The sequence below is a fragment of the Pelmatolapia mariae genome, linkage group LG14, assembly GCF_036321145.2.
Source record: "Pelmatolapia mariae isolate MD_Pm_ZW linkage group LG14, Pm_UMD_F_2, whole genome shotgun sequence".
NCBI classification, from domain to species: domain Eukaryota; kingdom Metazoa; phylum Chordata; class Actinopteri; order Cichliformes; family Cichlidae; genus Pelmatolapia; species Pelmatolapia mariae.
This window is the reverse complement of record NC_086239.1, coordinates 40854447-40867576: the sequence shown is the minus strand read 5'-3', so window position 1 is coordinate 40867576 and position 13130 is coordinate 40854447. Positions and strand designations below refer to the sequence as shown.

Here is a 13130-nt window from a genome sequence, read left to right as displayed (position 1 = left end):
GTAGTAGTCTGAACAGTTTATGGCTGGGGTGACTGGAGTCCTTGATGATCCTCCCCGCTTTCCTCAGGCACCGCTTCCTGTAGATGTCTTGGAGGGAGGGAAGCTCACCTCCAATTATCCGTTCAGCACACCGCACTACTCTCTGGAGAGCTTTGCGGTTGTGAGCGGTGCTGTTGCCGTACCAGGTGGTGATGCATCCAGTGAGGATGCTCTCAATGGCACAGCGATAGAAGGTCCTGAGGATGCGGGGGCTCATGCCGAATCTTTTCAGTCTCCTGAGAAAGAAGAGGCGCTGCTGCGCCTTCTTCACTGTTTTGTTTATGTGTACTGACCACGTAAGATCCTCAGCCAGATGTACACCAAGGAAGCGGAAGCTGCTCACTCTCTCCACAGCGGCGCCGTTGATGGTAATGGGGGTGTGTACTTCTCTGCACCTCCGGAAGTCCACTATCAACTCCTTTGTCTTTGCGACGTTGAGGGTGAGATGGTTGTCTTGACACCAGTGGGTCAGGGCGCTGACCTCCTCCCTGTAGGCCGTCTCATCACCGTTGGTAATAAGACCCACCACTGTAGTGTCGTCCGCAAACTTCACAATGATGTTGGAGTTTCTAGTGGCCGTGCAGTCGTAGGTGTAGAGTGAGTACAGGAGAGGGCTCAGTACACACCCCTGTGGAGCACCAGTGTTCAGTGTGATGGGGGATGAGGTGGTGCTGGATGAGGTGGTGCTGCCCAGTCTGACCACTTGGCGTCTGTCAGACAGGAAGTTAAGGATCCAGCTGCCGAGGGAGCTGCTCAGTCCTAGATCCTGCAGTTTCCTGTCCAGCTTCGAGGGAACGATGGTGTTGAATGCTGAGCTGTAATCTACAAACAGCATTCTCACATACGTGTCTCTCTTCTCCAGGTGTGACAGGGCAGCATGGAGTGTCAGGGCTATGGCATCATCAGTGGACCTGTTGTGGCGGTATGCGAACTGTAGAGGGTCCTGTGAGTCAGGTAGTGCAGAGCAGATGAAGTCCCTGACCAGCTTCTCGAAGCATTTGCTCACGATGGGGGTCAGGGCTACGGGTCGCCAGTCGTTCAATGAGGAGATGGTGGAGGATTTGGGTACAGGGACGATGGTGGCCATTTTGAAGCAGGCTGGGACTACAGACAGAGAGAGGGAAAGGTTGAAGATGTGTGTAAACACTCCAGCCAGCTGAGCCGCGCATGACTTGAGGACGCGGCCGGGAATCCCGTCCGGACCAGTAGCTTTGCGTGCGTTCACCCTCCTGAAGCACTTCCGCACATCCTCCTCAGACACAGTGTGCGCACTGACGTCATCCGCGGTGCGCGCACTGTCCGGTCTCATGGTGTTCGCTGTGTCGAATCTAGCGTAGAATACGTTTAGATCCTCACACAGAGAGGCCGTGGTCTGCGGTGTGCTGGTTTTCCCTCTAAAGTCTGTGATCGTGTTTAGTCCCTGCCACATACTCCGAGGGTTGTCAAACTGTTGCTCCACCCTGTCCCTGTACTCACGTTTGGCTGCTTTGATCGTCTTCCGGAGTTGGTAATGTGCGTGTTTGTAGTCCGATGTGTTCGCGGAGGCAAAAGCGGTGCTCCGTGCCGCCAGTGCTGTGCGAACATCTCTGTTAATCCAGGGTTTTTGATTTGGGAAGGATTTAACTGTTCTGGATGGGACGACATCTTCCACGCATTTTCTGATAAATCCGCAGACTGAGTCTGTGTACTCATCAATGTCTTTAGCAGCCACGTGAAACATTTCCCAGTCCGCGTGATCAAAACAGTCCCGCAGCGTAGACTCCGATTGGTCCGACCAACGGTGCACCGTTGGAGCTTCCTGTTTCAGCTTCTGCCTGTAGGCGGGCAGGAGCAGGATGGAGCGGTGATCTGATTGGCCGAATGGGGCGCGGGGGAGGGCTTTGTATGCATCCCGGAAAGAGGTGTAGCAGTGGTCAAGAAGCCGGTCTCCACGAGTGCTGAAATGGATGTGTTGGTGTAGTTTTTGTGAGACTTTCTTCAGGTTACCCTTATTAAAGTCCCCGGTCGTGATAAACGCCGCCTCTGGGTGTGCGGTTTCCTCACTGCTGATCACGCTGTACAGTTCCCTGAGTGCTCGGTCAGTGTCGGCTTGTGGGGGAATGTAAACCGCCGTAATAATCACTGCTGTGAATTCCCTCGGTAGCCAGAATGGCCGGCACTTAATCATCAGGTACTCCAGGTCCGGTGAGCAGAAAGATTTGACCGGGTGCACGTTCGCATAATCACACCAGCTGTTGTTGATCATGAAACATACACCACCGCCTCTGCTTTTCCCAGTAAGCTCCTGTGACCTGTCCGCGTGGTGCACAGAGAACCCCGGTAGTTGTATTGCGGAGTCCGGTACCTTGTCCGATAGCCAGGTTTCTGTGAGGCAGATCACGCAGCAGTCCCGCATCTCTCGCTGGAATGAGATCCGTGCCCGAAGCTCGCACAGCTTGTTCTCCAGAGACTGCACATTAGCCAGTAATAAACTGGGTAACGGTGGTCTGTTAGTGCGCCGTCTCAGTCGAACCAGAACGCCAGATCTTCTCCCTCTGCGTCGGCGTTTGCGGCCTCCACGGGCCCAGAACAAAGGCGTCTCAGGTGAGATGAATGGGGGGTCTGCAAACGGAGGGTCCGTGTTGCAAAACTTGAACTCCGGAAAGTGATGAGAAAGTCCATCTTTTATGTCCAGTAAGGTTTGTCGGTCGTACACAAGGAGACATGTGCTACTCGTGAAAAAATAAAGAAAAAGTAAAATTAAACACAAAAAACAGCTGTTGCTTGGGGGAGCTCGCGACGAGGCTGCCATACTCGGCGCCATCTTTAATTTAAGATGGCGGCTAGCCCAACTTCAGTAACTCTACAAACGTCACTGCTGTTTAGTTTCCTGTCTTCATTTATGTTGGAAGTGATAGCAGAGCTGTACGTTCTCAGTCAGAACATGCTATATCATATGGAAAAGAAATAGTAAAAACTTATATGATTTACTCATGAAAGTGGCCACTTTCTCATTACTTTCATATATTGTTTTAGTAAGTATCCAAAACATACAAGTTTCATTATATAATTTTTCAAGGGATCTTATATCTGTTTTCATCCTTGTATGCTTTTCATACAAGTTTCACACAAGACAGATACAAACTTTATAAGATTTATATATATCTTTTCCATATGGGATATCATGCTTAGGTAACTAGCTAAACTAGCGAGCTAACTTCCGCTAGCTTCCTGCTAACTTCTAACTCCGTTGAATGTAATAAATTCTGTTTTCATGGATGCCTGGATGTTAAACTAAATAGTTACACCTGGTAAAGCAGCAACGCTGATCATTTTATTAAAGATGAAAGAATTTAGACAGTTTTTAACTCTCAGTGATGCTGCAGTGTTCGTTTGACTTTGGGACCTGAAGGGACGGAGTTTAGGACCCAGATTACTCCCAGATTTACGAGCACCTTAGTCTGAGAAATACAGCAATAACGACGGCCCCCTTGCATGTTCTACAAAAAAATTGTGCTTTGTTGTGTATCTGACGGACAAACACCAAACCAGTTCCACATCACTGAGGTTGCACCATTTTTACAAACCAGTTCTGGTTCATCCGTTTCACTCAACGATCCGCTTTCCTCCCTTCTCATTCTCCGTTGCCGCCAATGTTCCCTCTAAGCTGCGCACGTGCGCAATTGCGCACTGCCGGCACGGTCTCTGCGCACAGAAAATCTGCGTTGCGCACAGAAAAAAATCTAACCTGAATTGAAATTAAAATAAATACGTTAACAATTCTGTTTTGCAGTGTTAGTCAGTAAGTGACTGGCTGCTCCAGTATGGGATTAGAACGATGCCACCTTATCCCAGAGTCCAGTCAATGATGCGATTCACATTCGTATGCGCAGCCAATCAACGTGGTTGACAGGCTATGACAGCGTCCTTATGTGCCGACACCGGTGTTTTAGCTAGCAAAGCGGCGTGGCTGATGTGGAGTGAAGCCACGTTAATGACAACTTGTACAACCATTGGAGATGTGAGCAGGACAGACGGAACAATTGACGGAAAAAGTGTGGACTTTATACCAGTTTTTAAATTGTGTTGATAGGCCACGTAAAACCAGAGTTATGATAAAAATATGCAATGTTTGGTTTTCTTCCTGAATACTATCGTTGTTTATATTTACTGCGGGAAGAAACGGTAAAAACGGCGTTTTATAAGGAAAAAGGCTCGAAAGCCTGTGAGCAAAACCAAACCCCCACAACCCTCTCTCTTTCCTATTCGTCCAAAAAAGTACCACGTCGACCAATCAAAAAATGGTATGGCAACGTGGCATCTAGTTGTTAAGAAACGGGGGGGAAGTTTTAGGAGTGACAGCGTGTTTTCAGATGTGAGAGATTTGCGACGTTTAGCGCAAATCTTGTGTAGTTAGTGTGTAGTTAGTGTGTAGTGTAGTCAATAGTTTTGTTGTGTGTGTCAGAACAATGAGGCGACTGCTGAATGTTACAGGTGTTACAGGAGTGATACATCTCCTGTTGTCAGGCCTGCAGGTATCAGGCTGTTGTTCTCCTTTATCTCATAGTGGACAGAAATTATTTTTTGGAGTGGCACAAATAATTTGTGTGGCATCAGATTTGATGCAGAACAGCTGATTGTTCTGTAAACAGTTTGAAATGTTTATTTAAAAACGCCTTGGCTGCATTTAAAAAAAAAATAGCTGCAAAAAACTTTGTTGTTTGCCAAACTGAGTTACTTTTTTGAGGAGTAACTATATAATTAATTGCCCAGCATTGGTCATTATATACTGTATTTTGCAGACAGAGAGTTACAGGACTCTCTCCCAGACCACAGACTCACACTCATAATACAAGTCAGAGCTTTATAAAAATAAAAAAAAAAAAGAGAAAAGAATAGAAAGAAAGTTGTGTTTTCGAAATTGGAGTTCAAGTTATTTTTACTTCCAATAGTGTTAACATGCTACACAGGCCAATGGCTAGATTTTTTTTTTACATTTTCATTGTAAGTGGGCCAAAGCAGTTTAAAAGTAGTCTAACATAAATGTAAATGCTGTAATTTGATTATTTTAATAAACCATGTAACTTGGATGGATTAGATGCTGGCGTGACCACAGTGCACACGTCTGATGTCGCTCACAGTGGTCCAAGGGACCGCTCAGGGAGTTTGTGTGTTCGCTCAGACACATGAAAAATTAGAGGGAACATTGGTTGCCGCCATGCTTTTTCGGCCATGTGCGTATGAAAACAAAGGCACTGCGCATGCACGTTTTACCCATTTTCTATCGCGATAGTTCATTTTCTTATCATTGCCTAACATTGTACCGATATTACCGTGAAGGGTATGATATGGCCCAGCCCTACCGGGCTTTCTCACTTCAAAGTCCAATTGCAGCAAACCACCTATTTGTTCCTTCAATGACAGATAATGCTTTTCACATCTGGCACAGAAAGGGTCTAAATATTCTCAAATATCCACTAAATTTGCCATTGCTACGTCTCAGTTTTTTCATTTTTTACATGTCAGACACTGCGTGCAGACTATGACAGCACAATTCCCCTAAAAACCTCCAGACAATCCAGTAGATGATGTTGTAATGGTCAGTCCAACCTCCAATATCAGCCTCCCACTTACAATGTTCTTCAGTAGCTGCCATTAAATGTACGGGAACAAGACCTTAACTTTCATATCACAGATGAACTGTGGGACTCTGTCCTCGGCCAAGTTCACAATATATCGATGTGCACTCGACACACACTCATTCAATTTAAGATAGTTCATCGGGGGCATTGATCCAGCGCTAAGCTGGTGTGTATATACCCAGAGGTGGACCCAGTCAGTAGAAGGTGTGGGGGTGGTACATTACTTCATACGTACTGGTCCTGTCCTTCGTTGACCAACCTTTGGACCTCTGTTTTCCAAACGATATCTGAAGTCCTCAAATTAAACCAGAGCCACTCTGTGCTATGTTTGGTGCAGACCTGAAGCTGCCCAACTCCAGACTCAGAGCACTAAACCTTTCATTACTGCTGGCCAGACGAGCTATTTTACTAAAGTGGAAAGACTCTTTTCCCCCCTCGCATGTGCAATGGGTAAAAGATATAATGTCCTGTACGGATTTAGAAAAAATCAGATATACAGTTCGTGGGTCAAAACACACATTTTATAAACTGTGGTCCCCTTTCTGGATTTCTTTGAAAACCCACGACTATTGTTTCTGAGTAACCCACGGATTCTCCCCCTTGCCCGTTTTTTTTTTTTTTTTTTTTTCCTGTCTATTTGTTTGGTTATTTGGTTTTATGTTTGGTTATGTGTTTCTCTTTATGTTTTGTTTAGTCGCTGCCAGTTATTTGTTGTTTAATGGTCGGGGAGGGAACGGAATGTGAAAATTCTGAAGTACTTTGTATTACACGTTGCTCTGAAACCTTTGTCTAATAACATGACTTTTGAAAGAAAAGACAACTACTTCACTGAGAAGGACCTGGACTGGCAGGACAGTGTTGGGGTATGCAGTGATGGTGCAGCTTCAATGACTTGCAGGCATCACAACATCATGTTCTTGATCGTGCACCAGCAGCTAAATGGACCCAGTTTTCTCCACCATGAAAGCAGAGTTCCACGAGGTGATGGATGTAAGTGTGAAAACCATCAACTTCATTAAAAATAATGCTGTGAACTCCAGATGTTTTGACAAGCTTTGTGAGGACATGGAAGCAGATCGTGTCCAGCTCTCTACCACAGTGAGGTGAGATGGGACAGGAATGGTCCTCAAGCGTTTGAGGAAAGTTGAAGTTTCCTCTTGAAAGTTGAAGCTTTCAAGAGGAAACTTGCTTTGTAGACTAAGAGGGCCCAGGAGACGACGATGGACATGTTTCCACTTTTGTCTCACATCTCGGAAAACTCCCCTCAGGTGAAGGTCCGTGACTCTGTCAGCACGTTTCACAACTGACACAGACATTTGATGATCCCTGAGGATCCCAGAGAAGGACACGTGTGGATTTTGGACCCATTTCCTGTGGATCCCGCTGTAAATGTTGCTTTGCCCTCACATCTGGACTCACAGCTTCTGGAAGTTTCCACCAACAGCACTTTAAAGTTGCAGTGGAGCAAACTTGATGTGGGCTCCTTCTGGAGTGCTGTCTCAAAGGAGGACCCATGTCTGGCACTGAGAGCTGTGAAACTCCTCCCATTCACAACTTCACATCTGTGTGAATCAGGATTTTCCATTGTGGTCACAACCAAGACCAAAGCCCGAAACAGACTCAGAGAGTGATCCTTTCCCCAACCCCACCCAGACTGGATCTGATCGTGTCTCAGAGGCAGGCTCAGGTGTCTCAGGTAAAGGGGAGTTACCTGCTGTGACTGTTTGTACATTTGTCTTAAACATAAAGAGTAACTTCTGGTTCTGCCAATGAAAAACGGTTTACTGCTGAAACTTTCAGATTCACTCACAGATTATATGTCACGGCTGGGGCAACAGTCATGTGGTGTTATGAGAAAAGGGCCCAAAATGCAGGTACTGGCTGGGGTGCGAGTGAGTGTTTATTTACAATGACAGCGAAGTACAAAAACAGGAAATAAGGAACAGGGAGCTACTAAAACCTAGACTGGGCAAAACTAATAAACAAACCTGTAAACATAAGGACACGGGATGATACACGGAGATGACATGGAGAAAGCAGGGGAGACACGGAGAAAGACGGAATAACACAGACAAACCGACGGTGAGCACAGGTAGATACACACTATAAATACACACAGCAGGGAATAAGGAATGGCCCAAACAGGATGGAGACACAGCTGTTCCTAACTGACATCACGAGACACAGACTTACAAAGTAAAACAGGAAACTCACAAGCTGTTCTAGAACACTAACTTAGGGACACAGACAGAGCACAGAAGGGAGAACACTAAAACACTGAACACAAGAACCAAACCCTAAGAATACAAAATAAGAATTAACACAAAATCAGAAGAAACTAAAAAATAATAACAATAAACTCAAAACGCTGGGTCACCGACCCGGGACCATGACTTTATAAGGCTATATTTTCATTATAGCAGTTTATTTATTTAATTATTCATTTAGTCAGAAAATTATTTTGAATGTATTTATTTTATCATCACATTATTTATCCAGTTTTTTCTTCTCTTTTGCTGTAGTAAAATTGAATTATGAATTATTTTTGTGTAATTAAGCCTGACTGGAGCCTTCAGTTTGATTCCCATGAAAGTTAACCTGTTTGGCATTTTGTTCTTTGTGCAGGTTCACATACACATAATAAATAAATGTCTTTGTGATTATTACATTGACAACATGTCTTCATCATGTTTATTTGACAAGGTTTTAGTCGTTAAAATGAAGTAGATTGGATGTAGTTAGTGTAAATCAAACCAAAAGCAACGTCAATTTATTCAGTGTCAGTAATAGCCCTGACCTCGGGCCACTGTGTAGTGGAAAGGTTTACCCCGAGGTAAAAAAACAACAAAAGGGTAAGAACTATTAAATTCCGTTCTTTTGAATTCTTTTGGCGACAGAGAAAGACTGAACTCAGAGTGGTCAAGCTCAAAAAATAATCTTTATTTTTACATTTCCGGAAATGGAGACCTGTCACACGAACATACACGCTCAGGTCTGAAAGCCCTTGAAGCCAGCATGGCTGTACATAGTTCTGCTATACGTCACACACACAGTTTACTTAGTTCCGCTTTTTCTGTCTGCTTTCCTGTGTTTTATTAATATGCCTCTGCAGCTCTGCACTATACTTCCTGTTTTCTGCACAGTCTACTCTGTGACTTTTGGCACACATTCTAACTCACAAGGGCGTTTTCCTACACTGGGCTCTATAAAACAATATAAACAGAAAGTAAGCATTAAGAATATATATTTATTTCGTAACAGAACCCCTGGAGGACTGAAAATCTACAGAAACATATGTGCACCAAGGTGTCTCTTTGAGTTTACTGACGATCACTGATCTGTATCTGCAGAACCAAAGTCTGCGGGTAAGCTCGGCCGTTCAGCTTCGACTTCAGGAGTTCCTTCACCAGGTGGCACGCCACATCGTCACCTGCATGAGCCGCATCACCTTGCCCTAAGCCAGGTACAGCATGTGTAAGGCACCTGTTTACCTGTTTACTGTCTGTGTTACATGTTGAGATGATAATGACCTGAAATATTTTTACACAGGTTTTAACTGAACAAGAGAAAATAAAACAACTTGAGAGTAAAAGAAGCTTTGGTCCATCAGCTGAAGTCTGACAAGATGTGCACACGTTTTTACTAATTTAGACTTTTGTATCATTCATGTCAAATATTTCAATCTTTTGAATTTATCTTTCATTTTGAAACTAACAGCATGCGGTTAAATGCTCCAATACTTATACTGTAGTTTCTGTAGTGATACAAAGTTAAATGCTAATACTAACATTACATCAACATCACACTAAACTAACAACAACACTGTTCAAATCGACTCTGAAATTAAAAACGTTTAAATCATAAAAGATCGAATTAAAAGTGTCAGTAAACTTTTTACCTGAACATGTGGATGTAACCACACCTACTTCCACCAATAATAACTCCACCCACTAATATCTATCCCACTTCTTTAACATATAAGCAAAACTTAAATTCAGTCATTTATTAACAATGATTATGTTGTACAATATGGTTGTTTCTATAATTATAATCTTATTATATTTGTTTATAATATAATCAAAATGTATGAATGTCAAAGTGATCCTGCTGTGATCGTTTCACACGTACACACAACCGTGAGGTCATCAAATTAAAAACATGTTATTGTCTTCTCTGTCTGTCTTTCTGTGTGTGTGTGTGTGTGTGTGTGTGTGTGTGTGTGTGTGTGTGTGTGTGTGTGTCCATCCATTCACTTATCTAACTCAAAAAAGACAATAAAAGAAAAAAAAGACAATAAAGCTTAAAGTATTAACTGTAACTGTTAATATTGACACAAAGACAGATTCATCAGGATGCCACATCACAGAGTAACATCCAATCACATGCCAGACTGATAATGCCTACTGATGCTAAATGAATCAATACACAACAAGAAACTCAGATTTCATATGCTCATGAATAAAAAGGGGGACAAAAACAACACCAAGAGGCACAAAACACAATAAAGACTAAAAATAAAACCATAAATGGCACCAATAGATGAAAAAAACAATGAGACAAAAAAAAACAACAACGCAAAAACACCACAAAACTCTACAAAGAGGCGTCCTGACACGTGCTCAATCATTCACGTAAGAAAATCAAAAGTTGATTCTGTTCATCTGGACGTAGTGCACTCTGTGGGAGTGGGACAATACTGTCATGGTCCTGGGTCAGTGACCCAATGTTTTGTAGCTTTTTCATTTGTGTTTCTTGATTATTTGTTATTTAGGGTTGTCACTGTTAATAGTTTTGGTTCTGTTGTAGTCATTCTTGTTCTCAGGTTTTGTATTTTGAGCTCCTTCTGTTCTGTGTGACTGTGCCTGCCCTCGTCCCACGTCTCCATGTTTCCTCCCTGTTGCCATGTCTGACGTCTTAGTGTTGAGTCTGTGCATACCTGTTGAATTTCCTGTTTTACTTTGAAGGTCCATGTCTTGTCTTGTGTCTAGTTTTTCTTCCCTGGTCTCATTAGCCCTGATTTCTCCCAGATGTGTTTCCCTCCTGTCACCTATTCCCTGATTACTCCACTGTGTATATAAGCCCTGTGTTTTGTCCTGCTTGTTGCTGGTTTGTCTGCATGGCCTCCCTGTGAGACCCTCCCTCTGTGTCTTCTGTGGGTTTAGGTTTAGGTTCCCCTTTGTTTCTGTGCATTCCATTCTGCTGTATCCTGCTCACTTATAAATAAAAGCTCACTCATCCCATCAAAGTCAGCGCCTGTGTTTGGGTCCTTACCTGGCCTCCACAGGTCTGCCGTTGCAGCTGTGACAAATATGCTCAATACGCTATGTCCAGATGAACAGAAACAACTGTTTGGGACTACAAAGAGACCAAAAAACCCACAACAAAAATAACACAAAGAGGAATGGGACAAAAAAGGACCCAAAAAATCCCCAAGAACAGCAAAAGGAGACCACAAACCAAAACAAAACGACATAAAATATGATTGCTGTTTAATTTATATATATATCACAACAGTAGTCATGTGAAGGAGGTTTTTATTGTAATCTAATGATACAGAAAAAGCCCCGACCTGCTATGAGCGAGCACTCGCCGACAGTGGGAAGGAAAAACTCTATTTTAAGAGGCAGAAATCTCTGGCAGAATCAGGCTCAGGCAGGGGGCAGTGATCTGCCACAACCGCTGCGTTTTGGGTCCTTTAATAATTCCACACAGCTCATCCTACGAGCCGTGACAGAATGGGTTAAATGCTGAGAGGGATTTCCCCACGGGGATCAATAAAGTACAGATTACACTGGAATTTGAAAATGCAGTGCTGACACGAAAGATACAAATGTTGTTTCTGCGTTTGTGTCCGTCATCTGCCACAGTCAGACGTGACAATAACTCATCATTAAATGCAGAGAGGTGCATAAACACAGTGAGTGAAGAAGAAACACCCAGGCATCATGGGAATCCCCCCGCATTAAAAGAGGAGAAGTGCATTTCATTAATGCCCAATAGGGAAACACAGCATTTTGATAATGAAATAAGGCACAACTGGAACATATAATGAAATGAAATGAACAGTGAACAAGCCTGTAGGGATCAGTCCATGTAGGTTCTCAGTTATCCAGTAGGAAATTAATGTATACCTTCAAGACACTTATATCCAAATTTCCTAATCCTTCAGAGGCACTTAGTGTGTCTCGGAAGGATAACAGAAAACCAGACTGGGCTCAGTTAAATCACAATTTACACCAGTAATGAGGGAAACAGATACAGCCCTGAAAACAATCACTAAAATCAGGGCTTAAAGGGGCTGCTTAGGCTAACGCCATGTTTTCAGATCACCTCGGATTGCCCAGAACTCTTGCTGAGTAGGTGCTAAAAAAGTACCTGTACGTAATGGGACATTAGGTGTACGTAAGGTACTAGTACATAATGGAAAACCCTAAAAACTGAGTCAACCTGTGCCGAGCTGACCCAAGTAGGCACTAATCAGAAAAGGGCTTTTAGATTCTATTCTTACATTTAAAAACCATATGAAATACTACAGAGCTCATTGTAAACACATTAGGAAACTGATGAAGCATCTAACCCTTTGTTCAAAGCAATGACTTTCTTCTCGCGACGGTCACAGGCAAACAACCCGTCAGATCAGTCCACAAACAGGCTGGACAGAAAATCATATCATTACTGTCATTTGTTTACAACATGATAAGTTATGTTTTGGTAATAGAGTTCTGTATTCAGACATACAGTTAGTATACAAGATTATACATAATACTGATCCGCCACCCTTGAAGACATTTTTCGTGCCCTGTGCTGAACAAATGTCCCGCAGTTGTCTGCCTGAGCAAAGCAAAGAGTGTAAACACTTTCACAGCTTCAGTCATGATGCGATAAATGGATTTTGAGTCTCGTCAGCATTAATCTCATTATTTGTTGTATGGAACTCTGTTCATGTTGTGTCTGTGTGTGTGTGTGTGTGTGTGTGTGTGTGTGTGTGTGTGTGTGTGTGTGTGTGTGTGTGTGTGTGTGTGTGTGTGTGTGTGTGTGTGTGTTTTGCTCACTCATTTTAAATGTATCTTACTGTTTTTTACCAAAAAAAAATGTACTACACTTTTACAAAGTACAAAATTTTAAATAAATAATCAAATAAATAAATAGACCTGGTTCAGCCCTAACTATATGCTTTAGCAAAAAGGAAAGTTTGAAGCCTAATCTTAAAAGTAGAGATAGTGTCTGTCTCCTGAATCCAAACTGGAAGCTGGTTCCACAGAAGAGGGGCCTGAAAACTGAAGGCTCTGCCTCCCATTCTACTTTTAAATACTCTAGGAACAACAAGTAAGCCTGCAGTGTGAGAGCGAAGTGCTCTAATAGGGTGATATGGTACTACAAGGTCATTAAGATAAGATGGGGCCTGATTATTTAAGACCTTAAAACTGACCAGCACATTTATAACATCAAAAGACGGCTTTGTGCTGCTGC

At 43.2% G+C, this 13130-nt stretch overlaps 1 protein-coding gene across 2 annotated transcripts in view; it reads left to right on the top strand.

The window, feature by feature from the left end:
* The window catches only part of nyap2a (neuronal tyrosine-phosphorylated phosphoinositide-3-kinase adaptor 2a), a 47101-nt gene that overhangs the window by 30159 nt on the left and 3812 nt on the right, over positions 1-13130 (top strand). For both annotated transcript variants that reach the window (XM_063493255.1, XM_063493256.1), the window contains exon 7: positions 9011-9123. In XM_063493255.1, coding sequence (XP_063349325.1) covers positions 9011-9123 — 113 coding nt within the window. The remainder of the gene's footprint in view (positions 1-9010; positions 9124-13130) is intronic.